The sequence below is a fragment of the Oncorhynchus kisutch genome, linkage group LG20, assembly GCF_002021735.2.
Source record: "Oncorhynchus kisutch isolate 150728-3 linkage group LG20, Okis_V2, whole genome shotgun sequence".
NCBI lineage: Eukaryota > Metazoa > Chordata > Actinopteri > Salmoniformes > Salmonidae > Oncorhynchus > Oncorhynchus kisutch.
The window spans coordinates 42,901,096-42,927,547 of NC_034193.2; the positions used below are offsets into that span (position 1 = coordinate 42,901,096).

The window sequence follows — 26,452 nt, forward strand, 5'->3', positions numbered from 1 at the left end:
TATTTAATAGAATCACATTTTAATTTGGCGTACCCCCGACGGCATTGTCTCAGTTTGGGAATACCTGCTTGAGGGTTTTAAACCAGTGGCAAGTATGTAGGCAATTCTGCAATTAATCATTTGCAGAAATTAGGCTTTTTGTTTCCTACTTATTAGTTTATACCGCTTTTCTAAAACCCAAAGATGCTACAATAAAGCAACTATAAGGAAAACCAACACAAAAAGCAACAAATTACCTGGGATAGGGTAGAAGAGGAGGCAGTAAGAAAGAGACACAAACAAAAACCTCTAGATGGTGTGTAGATAGTTCAAAACAGAAGTGAAATGTTGCAATCACCAGAGGACATCCTCTGAACTTTGCACTCTACAACACACTGCAATAAGTTATGCAATGACAGTCCAAACACATAGGGGGTTCCCAACACTAATGTAAGATTTCTTATATTTAACCTTATTTTGACAGGGAGTCCTATTGTGACCAATGTCTCTTTTGCAAATGAGACCTGTAATTTCAAAGATACACACATCAAATACAATTATGATATATGCAAAACAGCACAAACAGCAAACATGAAGGTGTTGAAACTGATGTCACTGCATAGCCAAAGAGCGTTGTGGTTAAAAAGGTACCAACACCCTTCCTCCGACAGACATTTAGCAACTAGCTAACTATTTATCTCATTAGAGGAAATGTCAGTGTGTACAATGTGGCAATTGGGACAACATTTGATTAAAATTATTATGTAACATTGGTTCTCACATTTGATACTTATAAAGTATTCTCACTGGGGAAGTATAAAAGAAGGGGACGGGACAATGTACCTATACCAATCATGCAAAAGAGGAAGCTGCATAAAACATGTACATCCACTTTCTCACCCAAATGATAGTGATTCACAGCAGCTACTTTCGTGAGTGAGGCACACAGGAAACAAAGTGCAGGAAGGCGAGTAAGTTTCATTTGCAAAGGTTGAGTGGTGCAACATTTTCCTCACTGCATGCTAGTGAACAAAGTGAAGGAGAAGAGAAGATGTCCAGGCAAGGACCCCTCTGCCTGCTCACCTGCATGGCAGCCATGGGTAAGTGCTGACTATCAGGATTTCACTCTGGTTAATATTCAATTACATATTAAAGGGGTTGGACAAAACATCATCAGCTCAACTAGTAGAAACAAGTCAATTACTTTCAATATTACACGTTTTAAATTACAGTTTAGTTTTAGTTTTGCTATTCCTGACTAAATCTAAATATGTTGAACTGTTCACACCATTGTAATCAATAGACAAACTTGAAGTACTGTAGAGGAGGATATGCTTTCAAAATGGATGCTTAACTTGCACAAGGATCATTTATGTAAAAGGAAGGTGCCTAATGTTGCCATTGCCATCGGCTAATGGGGATCCCAACCAAATCAAAATCCAATGCTCTGAATTTAATTTACTTGTTAGTTGCTCCATTGTCACTATTTGGGGGGCTTTTTAGAAAACAGAACTAGTCATAGAGTATCCTGTTGTTTCACGTCAATAAAGGTAACCGACTTCCACTTTTTTCAATTTAAGGCAGTAGTTGGTTTGAACCACAGGCCACTTAACCTTTTAAAACTAGATAGTAGTTGGTTTGAACCACAGGCCACTTAACCTTAAAAAACTAGATAGTAGTTGGTTTGAACCACAGGCCACTTAACCTTTTAAAACTAGATACAACTTCATTGTCGATTCATGTTTTTGAGACAGTCAATGATAAGCATTAACTATTAACTAAAAAGTCATAAAGAAGTTATTTACAATGTTACAGCTACGTTAACTATTGATGGCAGTTCTGGTTGAACCACAGTAGCCTATTGCACACCTATGTTCAGCCCAAAAAATGTAAATGGTGATTCCTCAAAATATGTTTATGCACCTTTTCATCCATGTGCACATCTTCCAGACTGAACCTTTGCTTGTTTTCACCAGACTATGATCAGCTGGGGGGTACTGTTTGATGCTATATTTATAGTTAGGCTATATATAATATAATCAACGAATATTCCACCGACATGGTTCTGTGGCAATGCACCACATAACCAATAAGCAAAGAATCAACAATGAAGGTTCCAACACACACTGACCAGAGCCATTTATTTGGGCTGGACTAACCAATTATGGGACCCAGGGCAAAAACATCTTTCACCAACTGTTAGCCTAAATGTAATTCAGAACACAGCGGCGCCACATGTAGTGTACATGTTGTAACGATTTGGGAGAAGCCCAGGTAAAAATGGAGACACGTATAGGCTAACCTGTGTTATGCAGACGATGTGCAGCCCAGCACTTGGCTGTTTTGTGCGTCTCCGCTGTAGGAGTGGCAATATCAGGACCATAGCCAGAGGCCAAGCACTCGGCAAAATTGATAACTACAGAGATGCTAGCAGAGATGCGTGAATAGTGCAAGACGGGAATAGTGAATGCGCAACAACAGAAATGCGCAACAACAGAAATTTATGAATTTACTTTAGGAAAAGTTCTGAATGGACATAGAGAGAATAAGCAAACTCACACGCATACCCGTCAAAAGGACCCACCATTTAAAGCCACCAGCGCATTTCAAACACACAACAGCAAATCACATTTCTCCTTTCCTAAAAACGTTGGCTATTAAAAGCCTAGGCCTTGGATAATGCTAAAACAATGTAGCCTACCAAATGAATTGACAAGGAAAGTTTGAAGGGGGAGAGAGAGACAGTAATGCGATAGTAGACCTTTATTATGAAGGCCTATATTATATTTAAATCTGTCTCTGGTGGATATTATTTGCCTCTGTCTTGCATAGCACAGGTCAGGTAGCATGGCAGCATAGGCCTACGAATGATTGATTAATATATGAATTACCATACATTTGTAACACATCTCTGTCTTCACTATTCCCGTCTTGCTCTCTTCCCCTCTCCTCTCTCTATTGATAATAGCTCTGGCACGAGTATCCTAGCTCAAAGCAAATCCCAGGAATAGCAAAATAGTTTGGTCACTTATTTTGAGCAATTTTGTGGCACTAATAGGGAGAAGCAGCTTGCTCTTCCTTGCTGAGTATAAAATAGGCTACAGGGTTGGCAATGAACTGACAGGCAGTTTGACTGGCTAGAGCATGTAGCTCTGGTGCAGTAATATTTATATCAATAAATAACTGTATCCAAATGTTGATAGAAGGTTTTTTGGGTGGGCACAAAAGTAAATTTAGGGAGGCTTTGGGGCCCCAACGCCCCCATAGAGCACCTGCACCGGGTATCACTGACCACAATCGAAAATATGAAATTATTTCCTGTGTTGTAGGGAAGATCGGATATCTAATATTTGTGTGAAATGCTGTTTAAATTATGTATTTTATTGTACATCGTGGATTAGGCCTACTAGACAGCAAATATTTACGAATATCATTTTTATGCATCTAACCCAAATAGTTGTTTGTCATCCGATTGTACCTTTCTTTCTTTTCTTTGCCAGCTGTCTCTTCAATGGCTTTCAACATAGATGAAGCAAACCCAAAAATCTACAAGGGGGAGGAAAAGGATTTCTTTGGTTACAAGGTCCTGCAGTTCATTTCTGGCAAGGAGAAAGGGCAAGTGTTGTTATCGTCATAGTGAAAAATGCGAAGTATTATGTTACAAACATCTGCAAAACAGTATCACAAACTTGAGGAAACAAAAATGACCAGAAAAATATTCCTGTGTCTGCAAACATGCACAAAATATATCCATAGCAATGTATTTAGAAATATATGTGTCTCTGTAAGCTCCAAAAGTATTGGGACAGTTACACATTTGTTGTTGTTTTGGCTCTTGTACTCCAGCACTTTGGATTTTAAATTATATAATGACTATGAGGTTAAAGTGCAGTCTGGCAGCTTTAATTTGAGGGTATCTTCATCCATGTCTGGTGAAGCGTTTAGAAAGTACAACACCTTTTGAATGTTAGACGTACAAATATCACACCCCAAGACATGCGAACCTCTCACCATTACAATAACAGGGGAGTTATGCCTCTGTAACTTTCTCACTCATTATTATTCAAGACTCATTGAGGATTATCCTTTTCATGGTAGCATCCACATATTATATTCTTATTTACTTTCTTAAATGATGTCAGCTGCACCCAATGCCCATGACTAATGTGCATCAGTGTATCAGTTATACGTTGACGGGATGGAAATTCTGACTTGTGTTCTGTCATATCACACCTCTGACAACATTGTGCTTTCCTCTTTCGCCATGCAGTTGCTATTCTAACCTTAATAACCGAAAGAAAACAGATATACAAAAGTAATTTACCAACATTGTCAGACATGTTATGCAACCATTCTTGATCTAAAGTCTATCATATGTAATAGAAGTGGATGCAGTCTCATCTAAATCGACCGAACTAACATTTTTATTTCTCACCCACAGGGTAATGGTCAGTGCGCCATATCAGAAGAATGGATCTGGTGGAATCTGTAGATGTGCTCAAGACAGAACAGACTGTACAGACTGTTACACTCCTCAAGGTAGAGATGGATGTTGATGATACACTATACTGTACTTACTGGACTGCAATTTAGAAAGGTGGTTAATTATAAGAACATGAATAATTATAAGAACATGTAACACCTATTCACGGTAACCATGGATTAATTGAGTATTAAAATATTGTTGAAATGTCAACGGGATCTTGAAAATGAGAAACACTAGTTGATTCTGCACGCCTGCCTTTCCCCTTTCAACAGAAACTGACACAATCAAGTACATTGGACTGTCTATGGTTGCACAACCTACTTCTCCTCCAACGTTCACTGTAAGATAAACCACCAAACATTTAATTTGATAATGTTCTTGTTTTCAAATACTCCATGTGAGTGTACATATGTAATATGTTTGGCAGCATTTACATAGGCAGCCCGATTCTGAATTTTTCTTCACAAATTGGTCTTTTGACCAATCAGATCAGCTCCACCAATTAATGGAACAAAGATCAGAATTGGGCTGCCTGTGTAAACCTAAATGACTTGTTTCACTTGAGTTATAAAACAACACCTCAGCAATCTAAAAATGATCATGGCAAATTCCAGTAACTCTCTCTTTTGAAGAAATCTGAGGTCCACCAAACAATCCATTATTTTATCACATTTACAATAAGGTGACCACATTTCTGAAATTAAAACCGGGGATATTTCCAGTTTGGCGGTCAATATATAATTAAAATATCCAATGTTATTATCAATTAAATAAAAAAGGGGGACAATTCCGGTTTTGTGTATTTAGTCTAACAGGCACATTGTGACAGAGAAAACAACTGTATTACAGAAACACTACAGACAAGACAGAACTGTCCGATCTGAACAGCCATTCATGGGTCCTGGTAGCCTGGGTAGAATAAGAGCATAAGAGAACATGAGCAAAATTGAAAAAACAGACAATAGTATATGTGAAATACTTAACAACATAATAAAGAAATAAGACGATGATGAGATTATATTATGTAGTTACCACTTATACCAACCTAATCTGTATATTTCTCAGAAGAATGTATCTTCTTCAGGATTGCTCTCTTTGGCCAGCTTCACCGTGAACTCCTGGCAGGGGAGGTTGCTCTTCTTACTCTCTTAACTTTTTCTTCTGCTCCAATCTTTCTCCTCCTCTTTTCTTCACCCGTCTTCCTTCTCTTTCTTCCTTTCCTTCTCTTCACCTTTCCACCTCACTCTTCTACACTCTCCTCGCTTCACTCGTTTTACTCCCTTCATTTCTTCTTCTCCTTCCTCTCCAATCTTTAATAACAAATAGTAACGTAAACTCACCCCATTCCGTAAAAATGTGCGCAACCGCGACATTCAAACAAGGCTGCAAAGAAAACTAATGAAACTGTAGCGACTGTGTTGACTTCAAAATCTGGGGTGTGAACTACGTTTCTATTCAAGCGTTGATGGACATGGTAATGGCTCTAGAGTGTTGGAGAAAAGTTGAGAAAACTGACCCTCCGTTACATCGTGACGTGTCATGCCGTAACGTACAGCACGCATAAAGCAACTATTTATGTCTTAAAATCTCTCTCCACCAGGTGTAGCACTTCTCTCATTGTTTAAAAACAAGAAATTGACAGTAAAGGGGGGAAACCTAGTCAATGTTTGCATCATCACTGCAAGCGATCATGACTCAAAAGCCACTGTTTACTTCTGAAGATCACTTTAGCACCACCCTAAAAACCCGATTCAAATTCGACACAAACCTTCAAATTGGGTATGTAATGACACATTATATAAACTCTTTATAGTGTTTTATTTACATTTTAGAGGTGATAAATTGGACAGATCGAGTGAAAAAAAGCTGTTTCCCCACAGGACATTTCTCCTTCTCACTATCACGCATTAGTTTCGCTTCCCCACCTGCCATTTTTAAAAAGACCAGACGGAGCTCATTACCTTCTTGAATCATGCAGAAACGGGCTGCGTGGAGGTCATGTCATTGATTTTGTTGGAAAGGGGAGAAATTGTGCTTTACAATGGTATTGACATTACAGGTGATCTGGAAGTATTACGTTTTTTGGGCGCTAAAATAAGATCAATTGTACGGACCAAGGCGATGTACAAGAGTGAGTTAGTTTACGTTACACTATTAGATCAAATACTTTGGTTAACAGATTCAAATTGCTTGCCTCATTTTTGTATTTTATCTCAAAAACATTGTTTGGAATAATAAGTTGGCAGGCTCTGTAATCATATCTTTATCTTTCCTCCTCTCTCTTTCACTCTTCTTCCTACCCAGTCTTCCTCTCCTTCCTCTCCACTCTCTAACAGAAAACATTATGCTAATGTTATCTCAGCTCGCTGGTCACCATAGCATCTCCCACCTGTAGCACACGCTCCAGCAGGTATATCTCTCTAGTCACCCCCAAAACCAATTCTTTCTTTGGCCGCCTCTCCTTCCAGTTCTCTGCTGCCAATGACTGGAACGAACTACAAAAATCTCTGAAACTGGAAACACTTATCTCCCTCACTAGCTTTAAGCACCAACTGTCAGAGCAGCTCACAGATTACTGCACCTGTACATAGCCCACCTATAATTTAGCCCAAACAACTACCTCTTTCCCAACTGTATTTAATTTTAATTTATTTATTTATTTTGCTCCTTTGCACCCCATTATTTTTTATTTCTACTTTGCACATTATTCTTCCATTGCAAAACTACCATTCCAGTATTTTACTTGCTATATTGTATTTACTTTGCCATCATGGCCCTTTTTGCCTTTACCTCCCTTCTCACCTCATTTGCTCACATTGTATATAGACTTGTTTATACTGCATTATTGACTGTATGTTTGTTTTTACTCCATGTGTAACTCTGTGTCGTTTTATCTGTCGAACTGCTTTGCTTTATCTTGGCCAGGTCGCAATTGTAAATGAGAACTTGTTCTCAACTTGCCTACCTGGTTAAATAAAGGTAAATAAATAAATAAATAAAAATCCATGAAAAGGTCAAAATATATTTTCACACTACTTATTATAATGCCAAACCATTTTAACTGTAATCTACAAATAAATATTCTCAGAATTAATTGCACACATTTAATATAATCATATTTTCAAAATTGTTTACGTGAACGTTTTTTAACCTTGCTACCATGACAGTAGCTAGCGATCCTAGCTAGATAACGTAGTCGACATAGCTGATGTTAGCTAGCATAACCTATTTAAAACCTTATAGAGCAGATCATCTATCTATATAATAAATTGAGACATTATAAAATCACTAGCTAGTATCTCAAACGATTGTAACTTACCTGGCTTGAAAATACGTTTGTGGTGATGTTGTGGATTCACTTGACACTTGTTAGGTTCTGGCCGAGTTTTCCACAGCAGTTTTCTCTAAAACTAGAGCGAGCAAGTAGTTAGTAGAAGACTGAATGAAGCTGCTATAGCGGGCAGCCCGCTCTGCTGGACAAAACAAGCACAACGCAATTGAGACGTCAACCGGTAGGCTCTGCTGCCCGGTCTTTCTTGCCACGTCAAATATTATTTCACTTTGCAGTCTGTTTTTAATGCACTGTTAAAAACGGGGACACTTCCGGGGACGTCTGGTCACCCTAATTTACAATGACGTATTCTCCTCATTCAGGCCTGCAGCCCTGGCCTGGCACACGAGTGTGATGGGAACTCCTATCTGAACAGTATCTGTTATCAGTTCAACAGCCAGCTCCAGATCACCTCGAACTTTACACCTGCTTTCCAAGGTATAACAGTGAAACTTGAACACATTTGTAGATAATTTAACCTAAGATTTTTTGGTATGTATTGACTGTTTATTCATGTCATGCTAAATTACATTATCATTAGGTCACAAAATATTAATTGTGAATGATAAGATCTGGATTCCTGAATATGTGAAGAATGTTGTGAGTGTTATCCATCATATACATTTATGTAATTCACTTTCTCTTCCAGAATGTACTAAGAAAATAGTGGACCTCGTTTTCCTCTTTGACGGATCAGCAAGCATGACAACGGAAGAATTTGATGAGAACAAAGGTTTCATAAACAATATCATGACAACCCTAAAAAACTCCTCAATTAAGGTATTCATCCCTTTTAAAGCTCATTTCTTAAAACATGCTTGTGACGTTGCTGAACATATATCTGTTTATCTACACTCTTAGAAGTAAAGGTGCCTAGAAGAACCTTTTGGGTTGCCACAACAGAATAGCCTTTCCAGTTCAAACACCCCTCTGTGTAAAGTTTCAAACCATAACCTTAGTTAACGTTAGCGTAAATGTCATTCCTGTTCATCATGTTAATTTTCACACTGCAAACTAAATCCTTGAATATTTATACATATTATATATTTAAATAAAATGTTAATAATATTAATTACGTTCACATATAGTAATAAAGTGACAACTATTGAGCATAGGCTCTTGAGGAACACCTCTGTAAGCCTCATTGACACTACAAAAATATTAGTGTTTAACCTTCACATGTGATGACAATACAGCAGAACAGATCAACAGGAGCGACATTTACTCTTACGGGTGGCCTACAAACTATATACAGTATTTTAAAGCCACGCCCCTACTAAGCCACGCCTCTAATCCAGGGTTCATCCACGAACCCAATGCTACATTAAACCATTCAAAGTTCCTCCAAGAACCCCTCAACTAACCAAAGGTGCAAATATGAACCACTTGACTTGCAATGGTTCCTTGAGGATCTTCAGGGTTCCTCGAGTCACCACTAATTCTAAGAGTGTATGTGCTATACACCCATGTTGTTGCATGGAAAGTATGGTATGAAATCAATATTAGTCATCTCTTCCTCTTTTATAAACGACAGTTCGCAGCGGTTCAGTTCTCATCAAACACCAGGACAGTTTTCAACTTCAGAGACTACCAAGAGGGGAGAGCCTTGACTAAACTTTGGAAAGAAGAGCACATGGCTGATCTAACCAACACACATAAGGCAATAGACTTTGTCTTGTAGGTCCCAGTTTTACTTTCAAAGTTCTGACCGAATACTCAGAATCTGATCAAAGGGGATTGTGGTGTAAGAAAGATAGCTTGATCTGTTGTTTGAATACATCTATTTCAGGAAAAACATTTTTGAAAACCAAGCTGCCGGCGCCACCGCAGATGCAACTAAAGTACTGGTCATAATAACAGATGGAAATCCCAGCGATACTGATAAAAGGTTCAACTCTATCGAAAGAAGTGATAAGAAAAACATCATCCGCTTTGTCATCGGGGTAAGTCCTATAATATCTATAATACCCCCTACACAACACCACACAATTGTATGACTTAATTCCATTACAACTGTTCATTCGTGTGCTAGTTAGCTAATGCTAAAGAAGCAGTATTTTCATCTTCTCGATTTACCATAAATTGTTGTGGGATAATTAGGAGTACAGCAACACCTTCCATCCCTGGATTGAGGTACATTTTCAAATTGTTTCACTTGAAGTTCACCGAGGTGCAAATATATTGGCATATGGCCGTTTCGACTAGTTGATCACCAGTGTATACCAGTGTTAGTGCTTTTAATGAATGATTTCAATGTATGATGCTTACATTTATGTGTGTTTCCCAAATATTACACTAGTTGGGAGTTTTTTAAAGCTGCAATGTATGTACCTTTTTGGGCCACCTGACCAATTTCACATAGAAATGTGTGTTATAGATCTGTCATTCTCATTGAATGCAAGTCTAAGAAGAGGTAGCTCTGGTAGATATCTTCTATGTGCGCTATTTCTATGCTCCCCGTTTTTAAGTTTCGATTTTGCATCTTTTACTTTCAATTTTGTACACCAGCCTCAAACAGCTGAAAATACAATATTTTTGAACATGGAAAATATATTTTACAGCGGTTTGGATGGTACAGTGATTCTCCACACTTGTTTGCTTTGTTCACAAACTGAAATTAAGCGAACTATTAGATGTTCAGCAACCAGAAAATGGCAGAGTGATTTCTGCATCGTGCATCTTTAACCTGTTAGAATCCTTTAACATTGTGCTACATGCCACAGGGCCTACACACAACAAAGGCCATACTCTTGATCATGTGCTGTCCTATGGTCTGAATATTGATAACTTGGAAACTGTTGATGTGTGTGTCTCTGACCACATCAGTATTGCTTTTAAAATGCTTTCTCCTCCACCTAAAAATGTGTCTGTTCCCACTCCCTCACCCATCAATACCTCCACAACTGCTATTAAATGTACAAATGCTTTTTAATCCTCTACTAAGGATCCTGTTCTGTGTCATCACACTGATGATTTGCTGAACAGGTTCAATTACATAATGTATGTCAGGCTACGTTAGACTCAGTGGCACCAGTTAAAACCAAGAATAAACTGTCTGCCAGAGTCTCATCTTGGTTAGAGGACCACACTCGTGCCTCGAACACTCAAATAGCGAATGGAGGCCACTTTCTCGCTTGTAAATATTTGACTGGCATTGGTCAAACTACTCCGGTTATTTCACTGCGTGACAGGTGATATTCCGCCCAAACTATGTATGCCATGTGCTCTCCAACCCTGTCCCTGCAGCTACCGAGTGCTTAATTTGGGACACCAAGTGAAATCTGTTAGGGAACATCGATAGTAACATGTTTCACAACTATTCAAAATCAAATACAAATGCGCTATAATTGTAGGCTAACTCTGAATTTGCTTCATTAGGCTAGACCAATTATGTACCAATCTTAAATTAGTGTTTTTAAAAAAATGTTTTTCTGCCATGTGTAATATGCGGTAGTCTATGTATTGTATACAGTGCCTTCGGAAAGTATTCAGACTCCTTGACTTTTTCCACATTTTGATATGTTACACAAAAAATGATTAAATCAAAAAAAATCCTCAGCAATATACACACAATACCCCATAATGACAAAGCGAAAACAGGTTTTTAGAAATGTTTGCAAATGTGTGTGTAATGTGCATATACATATATATATATAGAAACATCTCAAGGATGATCAGTGAAAACAGGATGCACCTGAGCTCAATTTCGAGTCTCATAACCCTTTGCTATGAGACTCGAAATTGAGCTCAGGTGCATCCTGTTTTCACTGATCATCCTTGAGGTGTTTCTACAACTTGATTGGAGTCCACCTGTGGTAAATTCAATTGATTGGACATGGAAGAACCTTCCAGAAGGACAACCATCTCTGTATCACTCACCCAATCAGGCCTTTATGGTAGTTTGGCCAGACAGAAGCCACTCATCAGTAAAATGCACATGACAGCCCCCTGGAGTTTGCCAAAAGAAAAACAAGGTTCTCTGGTCTGATGAAGCAAGATTGAACTCTTTGGCCTGAATGCCAAGTGTCACGTCTGGAGGAAACCTGGCACCATCTCTACGGTGAAGCATGGTGGTGACAGCATCATGCCGTGGGGATGTTTTTCAGCGTCAGGGACTGGGAGACTAGTCGAGATCAAGGCAAAGATGAACGGAGAAAAGTACAGAGAGATCCTTGACGAAAACCTGCTCCAGATCGCTCAGGACCTCAGACTGTGGTGAAGGTTCACCTTCCAACAGGACAATGACCCTAAGCACACAGCCCAGGCAACGCAGGAGTTGCTACGGGTCATGTCTCTGAATTTCTTTGAGTGGCTCAGCCAGAGACGAACTTGAAAATAGACCTGAAAATAGCTGTGCAGAGACGCTCCCCAACCAACCTGACAGAGCTTGAGCGGATCTGCAAAGAAGAAGGGGAGAAACTCGACAAATACAGGTGTGACAAGCTTGTAGCATCATACCCAAGAAGACTCAAGGCTGTAATTGCTCCCAAAGGTTATTCAACAAAGTAAAGGTTCTGAATACGTATCTAAATGTGACATCAGATTTGTATTTTATCGACAATTTCTAAAAACCTGTTTTTTGCTTTGTCATTATGGGAAATTGGGTGCAGGCTGATGAGGGGGAAAAAACAATTTTAAAACATTTTTGAATAAGGCTGTAATGTAACAATGTGGAAGGTCAAGGGGTCTGAATACTTTCCAAAGCCATTATAACAACGGCACAGTCGTTATTCACTTTTTTTAGGGGGGGGGGGGGGGGGGGGCTTGGGCTCATATATAGACCTATGCATAAGCTCTATGCATATGGGTGTTTTGAATTAATCATCACCTTAGAAAGCGCTGTCCATTTCATTGTGTTAGTTGTTCTCGATGTTGTTGCAAAGCTTATGTTGTCCACTCAGTTTCAACCTGTTGTATCACACTAGTGTGCGATCTGCACTGAATGGGGTGTGGGCGGTGCTACCCAACGTTGTATAATGTAGGCTAAGTGTTTGATGTGCTTTTTTGATTGCATTTACATTGATGTCAGAGTGGTTAGAGGGACAATACAGCTCTGAGTAACAGGCCATTAGCCACCTGATGGTCATTAGCGAGTTGGGTAATACTAAAGCATTGTCCGGAGTGCACAAGAGGACATTACCGTGACTCAGCAGTAACATAGAATTTGACTGCGGTCATGACTCATGAGTGCCTGTGCGGCAGTAATACGGTCACCGAAACAGCCCTATAGTGACCCCCTGTCAATTCTTCCCCTTGGTGGTATCACCCGCAATCATAACATTCCGTTTCACTGCTATGCAGATCACACGCAGCTCTATTTACCAATAAGACCCAGTGACCAAGCTAGCGTAGCTTCCATTCACAAGTGTCTTGTTGACATCAAATATTAGATGTTTGACAATTTATCCAGCTCAATGATAAGAAATATGAAGTTTTATTTCATTTGGCCCCCACCGAACCTCGAGCTGCATGTAAAGAAGGTTGTCCAGACCTGCTTTTATGATATAATCTAAGAAATACAGCGCCCTCCGTAATTATTGGGATAGTGAAGCACTTCTTTTTCTTTTGGCTCTATACTCCAAAAGTTTGGATTTGAAATGAAACAGTTACTATGAGGTTAAAGTACAGACTATTAGATTTTATTTGAGAGTATTTGTGTAAATATTGTTTGTACCATTTAGAAATGACAACACAGTAGTTCCTATATTTCAGGGCACCTAAAGTATTGGGACAACTGGATTGACAGGTGTTTCTGATTAGTCAGGTGTGTTCCATCACGTCATTTTTGCAGGCATAAGAGCGCTGTCAATGTTTAGTCTTGATTCTAGGCTTTGCGTTTGCCTTTGGTGGAAGGAGAACTAAGGATTCCATTTTTAAGGCTTGGTTAAGCGCCATTCCATTTATTATATATTTTATCTCCCTATGAGCCTGGATGCAGCCTGAGATCCTCTGACAGGCCATTGTTGACCATTTCAAAGTCTAGGTTGAAAACTGTTCTTCATTCTCCTTCCTCCTGTCGTTGTTATTACTTTTTATTTTATTTTATGATGTGAAGCACTTTGTGACTTGTATTAAGAAGCGCTATACAAATAGAGTTTTTATTATTACTCCTAGTCTCAAGGGTCCAGTCCAACGTCCCAGTTTTCTATTTCACTTTTATTTAACTAGGCAAGTCAGTTAAGAACAAATTCTTATTTACAGTGATGGCCTACACCGGCCAAACTCGGACGACACTGGGCCAATTGTGCGTCGCCCTATGGGACTCCCAATCATGGCCAGTTGTGATAGTCTGGATTTGAACCAGGTTGTCTGCAGTGACGCCTCTAGCACTGAGATGCAGTGTCTTAGACCACTGTCATGTAGATGTTTAAATATCATTCATATTGAAAAGGAAATTAGGCATCCCTATAATTCCTGCCCTCAAGTGATATATTTCTTGGCAGGTCAAGAACGTTGATTTGACTAAACTCAAGTCCCTGGCATCAGAGCCAAAAGAGAACAACACTTTCCTCATCCAGGACTACAACGAACTAAAAGGAATCCTAGACAACTTTCAAAAAAAGATCTTCAACATTGAAGGTACAACTCTGGATTCAGATAAACTCTTAGTACTACTTACTTATATTTCAGCAAAGTCCCTGTCAACTGAAAGTTGTTATTCATTAAAAAAAACACACGGTGGCACTACTGGTCACTTCCTGAAATATACTGGTATTTATTTCTGGTGATAACACCTTACTCAAAACATTCCACAGTAGAAGTATCAATGTATCGCTACTAATATCAGTGTTTGTATGTTCTAGGTTCCAAGACTGCTCTGGCTGGAAACTTGACTAAAGAAATGTCTCAGAGTGGGTTCAGTGCTGTCTACGTTAACAAGGTGAGATACACAATAGTATGTCCAGTATGTTTTATCATCTTAAATTATAATTTGTAATATGTATAAATTGTTTAAAAATGTTAACTACAATGTGCTACAAATCCTTGTAAATGCTTAAATATGCATTTATAAATGTAATGACCACCATGGCAACTAGTTTATAGACACAGTATATAGTTAATGAATGCTTATTAATAAAAATGTCATACAATATGACCCAATGTATTATTTCCTCTACAGGACACCTTGGTTCTGGGCTCAGTGGGATCAAACAACTGGCGTGGATCTCTCTTTGAGACTGAGGGTCTGAGATCAGAGGAAAGGGAAATTCAGGACCCCACATTGGACAAAGATTCCTATATGGGTAATGGAACATTAAGCTCAAAAAAAGATATTGCTCAAATGTGAATTTGAACAAACACTATTTTCAAGGCTCTGTTAGTTCAGATGCTTCAGTGAAGGGAGTGTAGTTACAATGGGCCTAAATTTCTTCATTTTTATTACAGGATACTCTGTAGCTGTTGGGAAGAAGAATGAGAACCTTCTATATTTTACCGGAGCACCAAGATCTGAACACATGGGACGGATCCTGCTTTTTAACAAGGTTAACAACAACTGGACTGTGGCACAAAGCTTGCCTGGAGAACAGGTTGGTAACATTAGCTATTTCTGCAAGCAGTGTGGTATATCAATCAAGTTATACAATAGGGACAGCATGAAACTAGCTTTTGGGGTTACTTCAAAGGTTGAATCAATCCTCCGATAGTAAAGAGGAACACGATGTCACTTTTTATGTTTACTTATGAGTTCCATTCAAAACCAAAGGACTTAAAACATTTCAAAAGAATTTTTGCATGAATGTAAGTTTTGATTTTCTCAGATGGGCTCCTTCTTCGGTGCAGAGCTGTGTTCTGTGGACATAGACTCAGACGGCAACACAGACTTCCTCCTGGTGGGTGCACCAATGTTTCACCAACCTCCGAGAGAGGGCAGGATCTACGTCTACACATTGACTGATAAGGTGGGCTGAACTGTGAACCTCTGAACAACAGATTCAAATGCTGAATTTGTGGTTGAATATGTTCATCAGGGACAAAGTGATCTGGAAGCCGAAATATATTCATTTGGATATCCATCATCTTCAATTATAATGCACAAAAAGACAGTGTAATATGGATTTATCTTCATGTGATCTCTCCTCGCCCTTCCGTTATTAGCTGGAACTGAGGATGGAGATGAATGTTTCAGTGCCATCTCAGGGTAGATTCGGCTCCTCCATCTGCTCTCTCACAGACCTGAATGGAGATGGGCTGAAGGATGTAGCTGTGGGCGCTCCACTTGAGGACGATCACAGGGGGGCCGTGTACATCTACCTGGGTGAAAAGCTAAAGGGGATCCGCCCTGAATTCAGCCAGGTGAGGCAGACGTAGATGGAAATCATTCAAAACGGCCCTTCACGATCAAAGAAAACAGATATCCCTCCTGGGATATCAATATCAATGGCTTTTCATTAAATGTGTATGTCTTCTTATTGCAGCGCATCTCAGCTGTGATGATGAGATCTAAGCTCCAGTTTTTTGGCCAGACGATTGATGGGAAGATGGACCTGGGTGAGGATGGACTGACTGATATCGTAGTAGGAGCGCGTGGTGCAGTTGTTGTCTTGAGGTACGAGTCCAAAAAATGATAAGAAAAGACAGCTGGTTTAAACAGACAATTGTTTAACCAGTAAAAATATCTGCACTGAATGGGGGCTGCGCTCAATGAGATGTGGGCGGAGCTACCCAACATCGTACAATGTAGGCTAACATCCCAATTTCTATCTCGATCGCTCACAGGTCCAGACCGGTCCTCAGCGTCTCTGCTCATCTCCACTTCTATCCCGCGGAGATCAGCACTGATAGATTTGACTGTCTGGCAAAAGAGATAATTTCCCCCATGGTCACGTTAACAGCCTGCTTTAACATGGCAGAGGCAACAAAGAGTAAAGCTGGTAAGAACTCTCAGAACTTTAGGAACACTGATGGCTTTGTGCTTTCCAACAGAAATGAAGTCATGATCTGAGACCACATAATTGTGGCCTTGGTGGTCCAGGTCGGAGCCTCGGCGAATAGCTAAATCACTGACCACAATAAGTGTGTCTTGGTCTCTTCCCAGTCTGAAGACCAGTGGAGGCTGTTGAGGGGAGGATGGCTCATAATAATGTCTGGAACAGAGTAAATGGAATGGCATCAAACACATAGAAACCATGTGTTTGATACCATTCCACCTATTCTGCTCCAGCCTTTACCACAAGCCCGTCCTCCCCAATTAAGTGCCACCACCCTGTGGTGAAGATGAAGTCCAATTGTATCGAAAGGTTGGGCCTTGGTCTGGATCTGGGTCACAAGAGATAAGGTCTTGATTCCGTCTCTGCTTTCTAATGGTGTTCATGAGCAGACAACCATGAGGCTCTGAACTTCTCTCCCTGATAGGGCCATTTCAGACTCTTGTGTACTTTTCCAGAGGTGCTGAGTGCAGGGATGAACGTCTCCTACCTGCTGGATGTGGATCCAGTGAGACAGAGGAGCCGAGCCTTTTACAATGACACGAACAAAGGGGCCAGAAGACTTCTCTCCACAGTGGTGCTGAGAAAGGAGCGGACTTGCTTCAACCACTCAGTCTACATGACAGTATGATCAATGACAAACTGTAGCTATGCAACAATACAACAACTATAATGTCTCTCGTAAGGAGGGGATTTAATGAATAACATTAAGTTGTTAGGTTGTTGAATTCTTATTGTGTGTTGATTTTATTCAGTGATGAAAAGAATGAGGGTTTTTCAGGACTATGGATAGGGAAATTAATGGCACATTTTATTTTCTTCCAGCAATGCGTGATCGACACATTATCGCCCATAATCATCCAATTAGTTTTTTCTCAATCTGAAAGCCAACAAGAGGGTCTTACTGCCATTCTGAACACTGACAGTCCTACACAGGCTGTGGTCGAGGTACGAGGATACATTCTGGGTCTAACTAAAACCTGTTCGCTTACAATGATCATCAGTACTAGCAATGACTGTGGACTGAGTACTGTCATTTATCCAAAGACCTGTGAAAACAGGTCATCTAAACACATTCACAGTTGTCTTGAATTCTTCACAGGTGCCCTTTGAAAAGAACTGCAAAGAAAATGAAACCTGTGTGGCAGAGCTTGAGGTGGACTTCAACTTTATGTAAGTATCTGATAAACATAGAGGCAACTTGTTTGTGGCTATAATAATTACTGACTGCTCAAAAAAATCATGTTTTCTCTGACTATATGTATTGTCTCTCTTATCAGCACATCAACTTTATTAGTGGTGGACCAGAGTTACTTCAACGTGACTATAAGACTGTCCAATCACGGGGATGACTCATTCAACACCAGTCTAACTCTCCTCTACCCTCCTGGCCTCTCATTCTCCATGATGCATCTTCTGAAGGTAATACCGACACCCCTCCATCTATTGTGTAATTCATTCTGATGTTTTGTTCTTGTTCTCATCTAAAACAGTGTTATTCAAACCTGGAGACCAAAAACATGTTCAGCCAATCAAGGGTTTGATGATTAGTTTAATCAGGGGTGTTCCTCCTGGGCTGGAACAAAAGCTTGCCTTGCTCATCTTGTGGGTCTGCAGAACCAGGATAGAAGACCGTTGATTTAAACATCAGTTTTCCGCCAAACATTTAAATTGAACATGTGCTAATTATTCATAAAATGAAGCAACATATTAAGTGTTGAATTGATTAATTCTTTAAACTTTTAACATGCTTGTTTGTTTATTATAGATTATGTCAGTGACTCAGATGTACAAACCGGAATTATTTACACACTTGACGTATTGTCTGTATTCCATAGTCTACAAGGAGAACGGTGTTCAGCTGCGGTGGTCTGGAAGGTGAAATGGACAGAACTACATGCAGTGTCAGCCTCCCTGTCTACCGTAGTAAAACCACAGTGAGTAATTACTTAGATATACCTGTAAATAATGCTGTGAATCCACTGGTAAATCTTTTAAAATGTTGTCCTTAGATGATAGACTCAGAGCTAACAGCAGTGACAAAGCAGTAACTCAATGTCATTAAAGCAGTTTTGATCTTTGAGTGATATATGCCTTGTGAGGAAAAAAATTCAATTGAATCAATTTTGAATTCAGGCTGTATCAAAATGTTGAATACGTCAAGAGGTCTGAGTACTTTATGAAGGCATGCCTTGAACTTTTTTTCCCCACTTTCCCATTTTTTATGATCTCATTTCAGATGGTCTTAATTTTTTCTTCTTAACTATACCATCTTCCTTCTCAGGCAGTGTTCACCAGTAAATTCCATATTTTGAATACATACGACTGGAAGGACACAATGGAGATGACCGTCATGGGACTGAGGTAGAAAATCTGCTTCCAGTGTGAACATGTTAGAGCAGCAGCTAGACGAGAGATTAGAATCAGTCCAGGAAACGCCCTTCATTTCCCCATGCAGTCGAAGTTTTGAACAAAACATTGCTTAAAACTAACTCGTTTTATACAACCCCAATACCTTCTACTCAATTAGCTGAAGGACTTCATAGCATTCCATTTATGTACACAAAACATGAATTAGCCTTTTCTTTATTTACAGTGACAACGGAAACTCAACCAATAGTTCCCTTACCAGGACCATCCCTGTTCAATTTGCAGTTGACCTGGTAGCAAAAGCGTAAGTCTTCACAAGACTATACTTGACATTTTGTTTGAGAATGACTCCATCAAGTTAATTGAATATAATCAAGGTGACTTATATATCTTTTTGTTGTTGTTGAAGCCTTCCCCAAGACTCCACCACTTACATGAACTTTACTCTGGAGGACACATCACCTAAAAGACTGGTGAATGTATACGAGGTAAACAATCAACTGCTATTGCTGTGACTGACATTAAAAAGTGTGATTCACACGATGTGGGGGTAATGTTCTGTGTTTTAAACAAAACATACTTTATTGTTACTCAAACCATTTACATACATTCAATAATAAGATATTGTGAATTATCTGATTAATATAATAGTTTGAAGATTAATGCAAGATATGGAAACATTAAGTGAATGAGAGAGTATAGAAAACAGTAAATACATATGAGATGAGAAATGCCAGATATGTAAACATTATTAAGTGACTAAGATACCGTAGAATAGTATAGAATACAGTAAATACATATGAGATGAGTAATGCCAGATATGTAAACCTTATTAAAGTGACTAGTGTTCCATTCCTTAAAGTGGCCAGTGATTTCTTTATTTTCTTTGTATTTTTCTTTGTTTTCTCCCCAATTTCGTGATATCCAATTGGTAGTAGTTACAGTCTTGTCTCATCGCTGCATCTCCCGTACGGACTCGGGAGAGGCGAAGGTCGAGAGCCATGCGTCTTCCGAAACACAACCCAACCAAGCTGCACTGCTTCTTGACACAATGCCTATCCAACCCGGAAGTGAGCCACACCAATGTGTCGGAGGAAACACCGTTACACCTGGCGACCGTGTCAGCCTGCACTGCACCCGGCCCGCCACAGGAGTCGCTAGTGTGCGATGAGACTAGGATATACCTGCCGGCCAAGCACTCCCCTAACCCGGACGATGCTGGGCTAATTGTGCGCCACCCCATGGGTCTCCCCGTCGCGGCTAAAGTGGCCAGGGATTTCTAGTATATGGCTATAGGCCTCTAATGTGCTAGTGATGGCTGTTTAACAGTCTGATTGCCTTGAGATACAAGCTGTTTTTCAGTCTCTCGGTCCCAGCTTTGATACACCTGTACTGACCTCGCCCATGTTGACTCCAATGCTTCCCACAGTTGTGTCACGTTAGCTGGATGTTCTTTGTGTGGTGGAACATTCTTGATACACTCGGGAACCTGTGGTGCGTGAAAAACTCAGCAGCGTTGCAATTCTTGACACAAGCCGGTGCGCCTGACACCTACTACCATACCCAGTTCAAAGACACTTAGATTTTTTGTCTTGCCCATTCACTCTCTGAATGGAATATACACAATCCATATCTCAGTTGTCTCAAGGCTTAAAAATATTTTAACCTGTCCCCTCCTCTTCATCTACACCTATTGAAGTGGATTTAACAAGAGACAAGGGATAAGCATTCACCCGGTCAGTCTATATCATGGAAAGAGCAGGTGTCCTTAATGTTTTGTACACTCAGTGTATAAAGTGTGCATGTGAAAAGTGATTATAAGATGGATACGTTAGGATTTTCTGGACTCGTATCACTCGCACCACAGAGGGATGCTCGCGGTGCTCATGACAGCAAATGCGCAGATACACCACAGGATAAAGATACACCATTAAAGGGATACTGCAAGATTCTTGTTCTACTTAACCAGAGTTGGATGAACTTGTGGAAATAATTTATTTCTCTGCGTGCAGTACGAAGGAAGTTAGTGGTCGTTTTGCAAGCCAATGCTAACTAGCGTTAGCTATCGCAATGACTGGAAGTCTATAGGTACGGTAGCATAGCTCTCTCACAGTATCCCTTTAAAGGAGTTTACATGTTCCAATAATTTGTAAAGATTGCAAATAAGATGTTTTAATAGGTTTACACTTACTTTGCTCATGAGCATACGCCGATTTAAGATAATCAGAGAAAGGTGTTTACATGGCTAATGCTAAACTGAGTATTGCCATAATCAGTTTAATATTGAATTATTTGTGTGCATATAAATATATTCTCTGCCCACAGGAGGTTGGTGGAACCTTAATTGGGGAGGACAGGCTCGTGGTAATGGCTGAAGAGGAATCAGTGGAATGATATAAAATACGTCCAACACATGTTTGATGCCATTCCATTTGCTCCATTCCAGCCATTATGAGCCATCCTCCCCTCAGCAGCCTCCACTGCCTCTGTCGCCCTAAGCTTCCTCATTTGGGGGTTTAAGTATATGTTTTGTTACACGTTCTATGACAAATGCCTTTGTATAAAATCTCAATATAAATGTAATTGTTAGGTTGATTGATTGATTGAATGTGTCATTGTTTATAGGTGGAGAACTTGGGATTTAAGTCTGTACCCATCACAGTCACCTTCACTTTCCCAACTAAGCTTGAGCACAGATTTGAAATGAAGGACTACCAAATATCTGTCTTACAGGTAAATTGTTCACATTGCTTACAAAAATGCTGACATTTTACTGACACAATTTATTTCAATAGGAAACAGCCTAATACAAGTTTATTTTCTTTTAAGAACCATACTCAATGTGGAAAGATTATCAATTCAACAACAGAGGTGAGTATTCAAATATGCCACTCACTCTTGACGTTGTTGGTAACCTATTCAATCAGGTTACAACTCAGTATAGAAATCATGTTACTGAAACACACATTTTGCTTCTGACTGTGTTTACAGTACTGCTCTCCAGAAAAATACTGCAAGTCCATCGAGTGTGAAAGTTTCCTTTTGGAGAAGTTTTTGACGGTTACATTTGTGCTGTCTGGAAATGTTTCCTTCAAGGACCTCAATCAACATGCAAGGGTCTGTAATTAAGCCAACTTGAACAAATGATGGTACAGAGTAACAACATGCTAATAATTAACGAGACTTTGGGACAGCAAACATCCCTCTTTAAATCTTTGTCATGCTTATTATTCATTAGCACGCTACACCATTTAAAACGTGCAGAGTGGTCAGGACCAGTGTGCTTACATACAACTTATTATACTTTTATATTAGTATATATTAAGTATATATTATACTTTTTAAAGTATTAATCTTTTTGTCCTCCATCCACTTCCATGGGATTTCTTCAACATTCAAAAGGTTCCATTGTTACAGACTCCCATAAATTTCAACATTCTATTATACAAATCAAGACATACAGAATAACCTCATCAACTTCATTCATTAAGTTGACTTCCCACTGTTGAATACGCCATGCAAATAGCCTAGTAGTTTAACAAAACTTTTGTAGGCTTTTGAATAGTCGTCAATGGGCAAAATTGTAGAGTAATAGTTAATAAACTTGAAGCCCATGCAAAAGACCAGGGACATGACCACGGAAGTATGACGTAGGAACGTGTCACTTGCTTGGCTTATTAACTGCCATAGAACTTTCAGAGTAATAGCACTGGGTGAACACATTCTAAGCATGAGACAATGAGTAAACGGTGACTGACAAATCAGCTACGTTCCCAACAACGTAGACAAAAACGTAGAGGGTATGACTACTTGGTCTACTTCTCTGCTTTTAAAATCTAAAATCAGAACAGAAATATCTTCTACCTATCAAATGATGCAGCTTTGTTAGTTACTGCATCGACTACATTTTCTGTCAACTTTTACAATCTGAAATTTTGACCACTTTCCGAGCATTTTATACAACAACTTAGACATAACATATGCGTCTACTTCTCTGCGATTCAAATCTGAAATCAGAGAGTAACCACAACTATTTTCGTCGAAACTTTTTGAAACAATTGCCGTTTTGATCACTTTCCCAACAAGTTAGACAAAAACGTAGAGCTTCATCTAACTTCTCTGCTATTTAAATCTGAATTCAGAACACTTCTTCTACTACCAAAAAATACTTTTAAAGAACTGAAGCAAGTAACACAATTTTACTTAATGTAAAATTACCACCTAGTTCTACTAACAATATCTCACTTTACAGAGATTGTCATTGCCAAAGAAATTCACTGGGGAGAGAGAAACAGTCCATTTCATCAGTTTTGTCAAACTCAGCTATGACAAAAAACGATATGTCCAGACAGCGAGTGACCCAAGGGTAAGTTTCCCGTCAAAAACCTAAAACAAAAATACAAATATTTATTGAGCAAATATTCACAAAAGCATCAATTTTGTATGTATTTATTTGCTCATTAGGATAAGTCTTCAAGCTTCCACCAAACACAGGTAATTCCATTTGTGGACTTAAACTGATTAAACTGATTCACTGTATAAGAATTGATTTAAAAAATGCTTGTTCCATCGTCACTCATTGTCTCAAGATGTATTCCTCCAGATTGATGTTCAGGCTGAGCTCATCATTCCTCCCCATAGAAACCTGATAATAGGGACAGGAGTTGGAGTAGGACTCTTCCTCCTGATCATCATCACAATGTCCATGTATATGGTGAGTATCAAAGCTGCGACAGAAACTTTACTTGTGCATTGTAAGGACCAACACTTTGATTCACATTCTTCACATTGTTTTTCCTTTCTACTCAGCTGGGATGTTTCAAGAGAAAAAGGCCTGTTGATAATGCACAGGAAGATGAGAAAGAAGGGGAACAGCGTGAACAAGAGCTACAGCCTGAGAGTGGAGCAGTGGAGTCAAACCTTCTCCTTGATGAAAGTCAAACAGAAAACAATGGCTTCCCCATTAGTGAGGTGGTAGGGGAGGGACCAAAAGAGAAACAGGATGTGTCAGTCAGAAGCAGGCTAATGGAGTAGAGAAACTCTTTTCATGCCACTTCCATATGGAAGGGACTTTTTAATAGCAGGTTAGGAGAACTTACGCAGCAGGTTAAGATAATTAATGCAGCAGGTTAGAGAAAGGAGTAGAGGTCCGAGCAAAAAAAACTTAGATATAGAATAATTGTTCGATTAATTAATATAGCTTCTGACCTGATCACAGAACCACGCATATCACTCAATATGTGATTAAGTCTGAAATATTTTTTCAAAAATAGATGATTCATGGACATTTATGTTTGATAAAACATGACCAAAGTGATTCAGTATTATATATACTGTTTCAATGTTTATGTCAAGGTAAAAAAAATATGACTTTGTATGATTGCTGTAATGTCATTAATTTAAATTAATATGGTCTTGCTAAAGAAATGTATATTATACTGTAAGATGTACACTATATAAATATATACAAAAGTATGTGCACACCCTTTCAAATGAGTGGATTCGGCTATTTCAGCTACACCTGTTGCTGACAGGTGTATGAAATTGAGCACACCGCCATGCAATCTCCATAGACAAACATTGGCAGTAGAATGGCCTTACTGAAGAGCTCAGTAATGCATAGCCATAACATGATGCAGCCACCACCATTTCTTGAAAATACGGCGAGTGGTAGTCAGTGATGTGTTGTGTTAGATTTTTAGCAGTATTTATTTTGCAGAGCCTTATTTCAGGCAGAATGCATGTTTTGTAATATTTTTATTCTGTACAGGCTCCCTTCTTTTCACTCTGTCATTCAGATTAGTATTTCGGAGTAACTATAATATTGTTGATACATCCTCAATTCTCTCATATCACAACCATTAATAATTAAATTCTGTAACTGTTTTAAAATCACCATTGCCCTCATGAGGAAATCCCTGAGCAGTTTCCTTCCTCTCCGGCAACTGGATGGACGCCTGTATCTTTGTAGTGACTGGGTGTATTGATACACCATCCAAAGCCTAATTAATAACTTCACCATACGCAAAGGGAAATTCAGCGTCTGCTTTAATCATTTTTACACATCTACCAATCTGTGCCCTTATTTGCGAGGCATTGGAAAATCTCCCTGGTCTTTGTGGTTGAACCTGTGCTTGAAATTCACAAATTGATAAAGTGGTCTTACAGATAATTGTGTTTGTGTGTGTGATTTGTTGAGCACATTTTTACTCCTTAAATCATTTAGGCTTGCCAAAACAAAGGGGTTGAATGGTTATTGCCTAAAGACATACATCTACAAACAAACTTTCACTGACATTATGGGTGGTGTGTGGAGATCAGTGAAACAAAATATCAATATAATCCAATTTAAAGTCAGGTTGTAACACGTGGAAAAAGTGAAGGGGTGTGAATACTTTCTGAAGGCATGAAAACCTTTACTTTCAGTTGTACATGTTACTTGTTTCATTTCAACTTTAAGTGGGTAGAGTATACAGGGGAAGTGCTTAATATTCACGATCTGGTGTATTTGTTAATTGCACAGCAATATACTTTTGAGTTACTGTAAATACTAAGTTGAGAAAAATTCATGATCAGATCATTAAAAAACATGCAACATGCAAAAGAAACAAAAACTATGGACAAACGTTTAATACTAATCACAGCCAAATCCTGAAAAGGCTCAACATAATATACCTTACTATAAGGAGGGAAAACCAATACATGCTGTTTGTGTATAACATTTTCCTCATGGGAATATGGGCCAGTTGACTGTAATAACACTCTGTTGTTCACTCATCAAATAACAGGAAATGTAGTCTGCAGGAGTGGAAGACGAGAGAAAGGGTAAGTTGTTACTAGTTTACTGGCTAAGTGTTTTAGTATGTTACTTTCTGCTTTAATCAAATTCAATGAACATGATCAGTGTTGATTAATTCTATCAAAAAACATTTAAACATTTTTGTGAGCTCATGTAACGTAAAATCCAGACCCCATTTAGTCGACTGGTCGATTGTTTGGTTGATAGGTTGTTTAACGCAACTGCGCAAAAAACCTCCAGCCAATGGCAAAAGTGAGTAAGCGCAAAAACACTCACAATAATGCAGATGTATGACACGTAACAAAACATTCCACACAAAGACATGGGGGGAACAGAGGAACATATATATGCAGTGTGATTAGGGAATGTAAACCAGGTGTGCGGGGAACAAGACAAAACAAATGGAACAATGAAAAATGGAGCAGCGATTGCTAGAAGGCCAGTGACGTCGACTGCCGAACGCCGCCCGTACAAGGAGGGGAGGCGACTTCGGTGGAAGTCATGACAGTACCCCCCTTGACGCACGGCTGCACTGGCCTCGGGGACGACCCGGAGGGCGA

At 39.2% G+C, this 26,452-nt stretch overlaps 1 protein-coding gene and 1 long non-coding RNA gene across 2 annotated transcripts; one reads left to right on the forward strand and one right to left on the reverse strand.

Moving 5' to 3' along the window:
• The first annotated feature begins 653 nt into the window (after window positions 1–653).
• Window positions 654–24,581, forward strand: LOC116355440 (integrin alpha-L). The gene is made up of 31 exons (XM_031799202.1): window positions 654–1,079; window positions 3,480–3,594; window positions 4,421–4,518; window positions 4,738–4,805; window positions 8,120–8,234; window positions 8,446–8,576; window positions 9,331–9,473; window positions 9,586–9,739; window positions 14,240–14,375; window positions 14,600–14,676; window positions 14,917–15,040; window positions 15,183–15,325; window positions 15,557–15,697; window positions 15,894–16,091; window positions 16,214–16,344; window positions 16,515–16,669; window positions 17,182–17,348; window positions 17,549–17,671; window positions 17,826–17,896; window positions 18,004–18,145; window positions 18,562–18,660; window positions 19,008–19,087; window positions 19,320–19,397; window positions 19,503–19,581; window positions 21,719–21,826; window positions 21,923–21,964; window positions 22,085–22,210; window positions 23,346–23,459; window positions 23,558–23,587; window positions 23,697–23,807; window positions 23,903–24,581. Exons 1-31 carry the CDS (start codon window positions 1,031–1,033, stop codon window positions 24,125–24,127), a joined length of 3,573 nt encoding a protein of 1,190 aa, XP_031655062.1. The 5' UTR covers window positions 654–1,030; the 3' UTR covers window positions 24,128–24,581.
• Window positions 4,388–8,116, reverse strand: LOC116355441 (uncharacterized). Its single transcript, XR_004204441.1, has 3 exons — window positions 7,785–8,116; window positions 5,511–5,775; window positions 4,388–5,374 (listed from the first exon to the last, which is right to left on the reverse strand). It is a non-coding gene; the product is annotated as an uncharacterized LOC116355441 (long non-coding RNA).
• Window positions 24,582–26,452: the final 1,871 nt, after the last annotated feature.

Bases quoted from the DNA above. Each gene is read 5' to 3' on its own strand.
- LOC116355440 (XM_031799202.1), top strand. From the start codon at position 1,031: ATGTCCAGGCAAGGACCCCTCTGCCTGCTCACCTGCATGGCAGCCATG. The intron at 18,661-19,007 runs GTGAGTAATTAC...CTTCCTTCTCAG, and splicing joins TCTACCGTAGTAAAACCACA to GCAGTGTTCACCAGTAAATT. The intron at 23,808-23,902 runs GTGAGTATCAAA...CTTTCTACTCAG, and splicing joins TCACAATGTCCATGTATATG to CTGGGATGTTTCAAGAGAAA.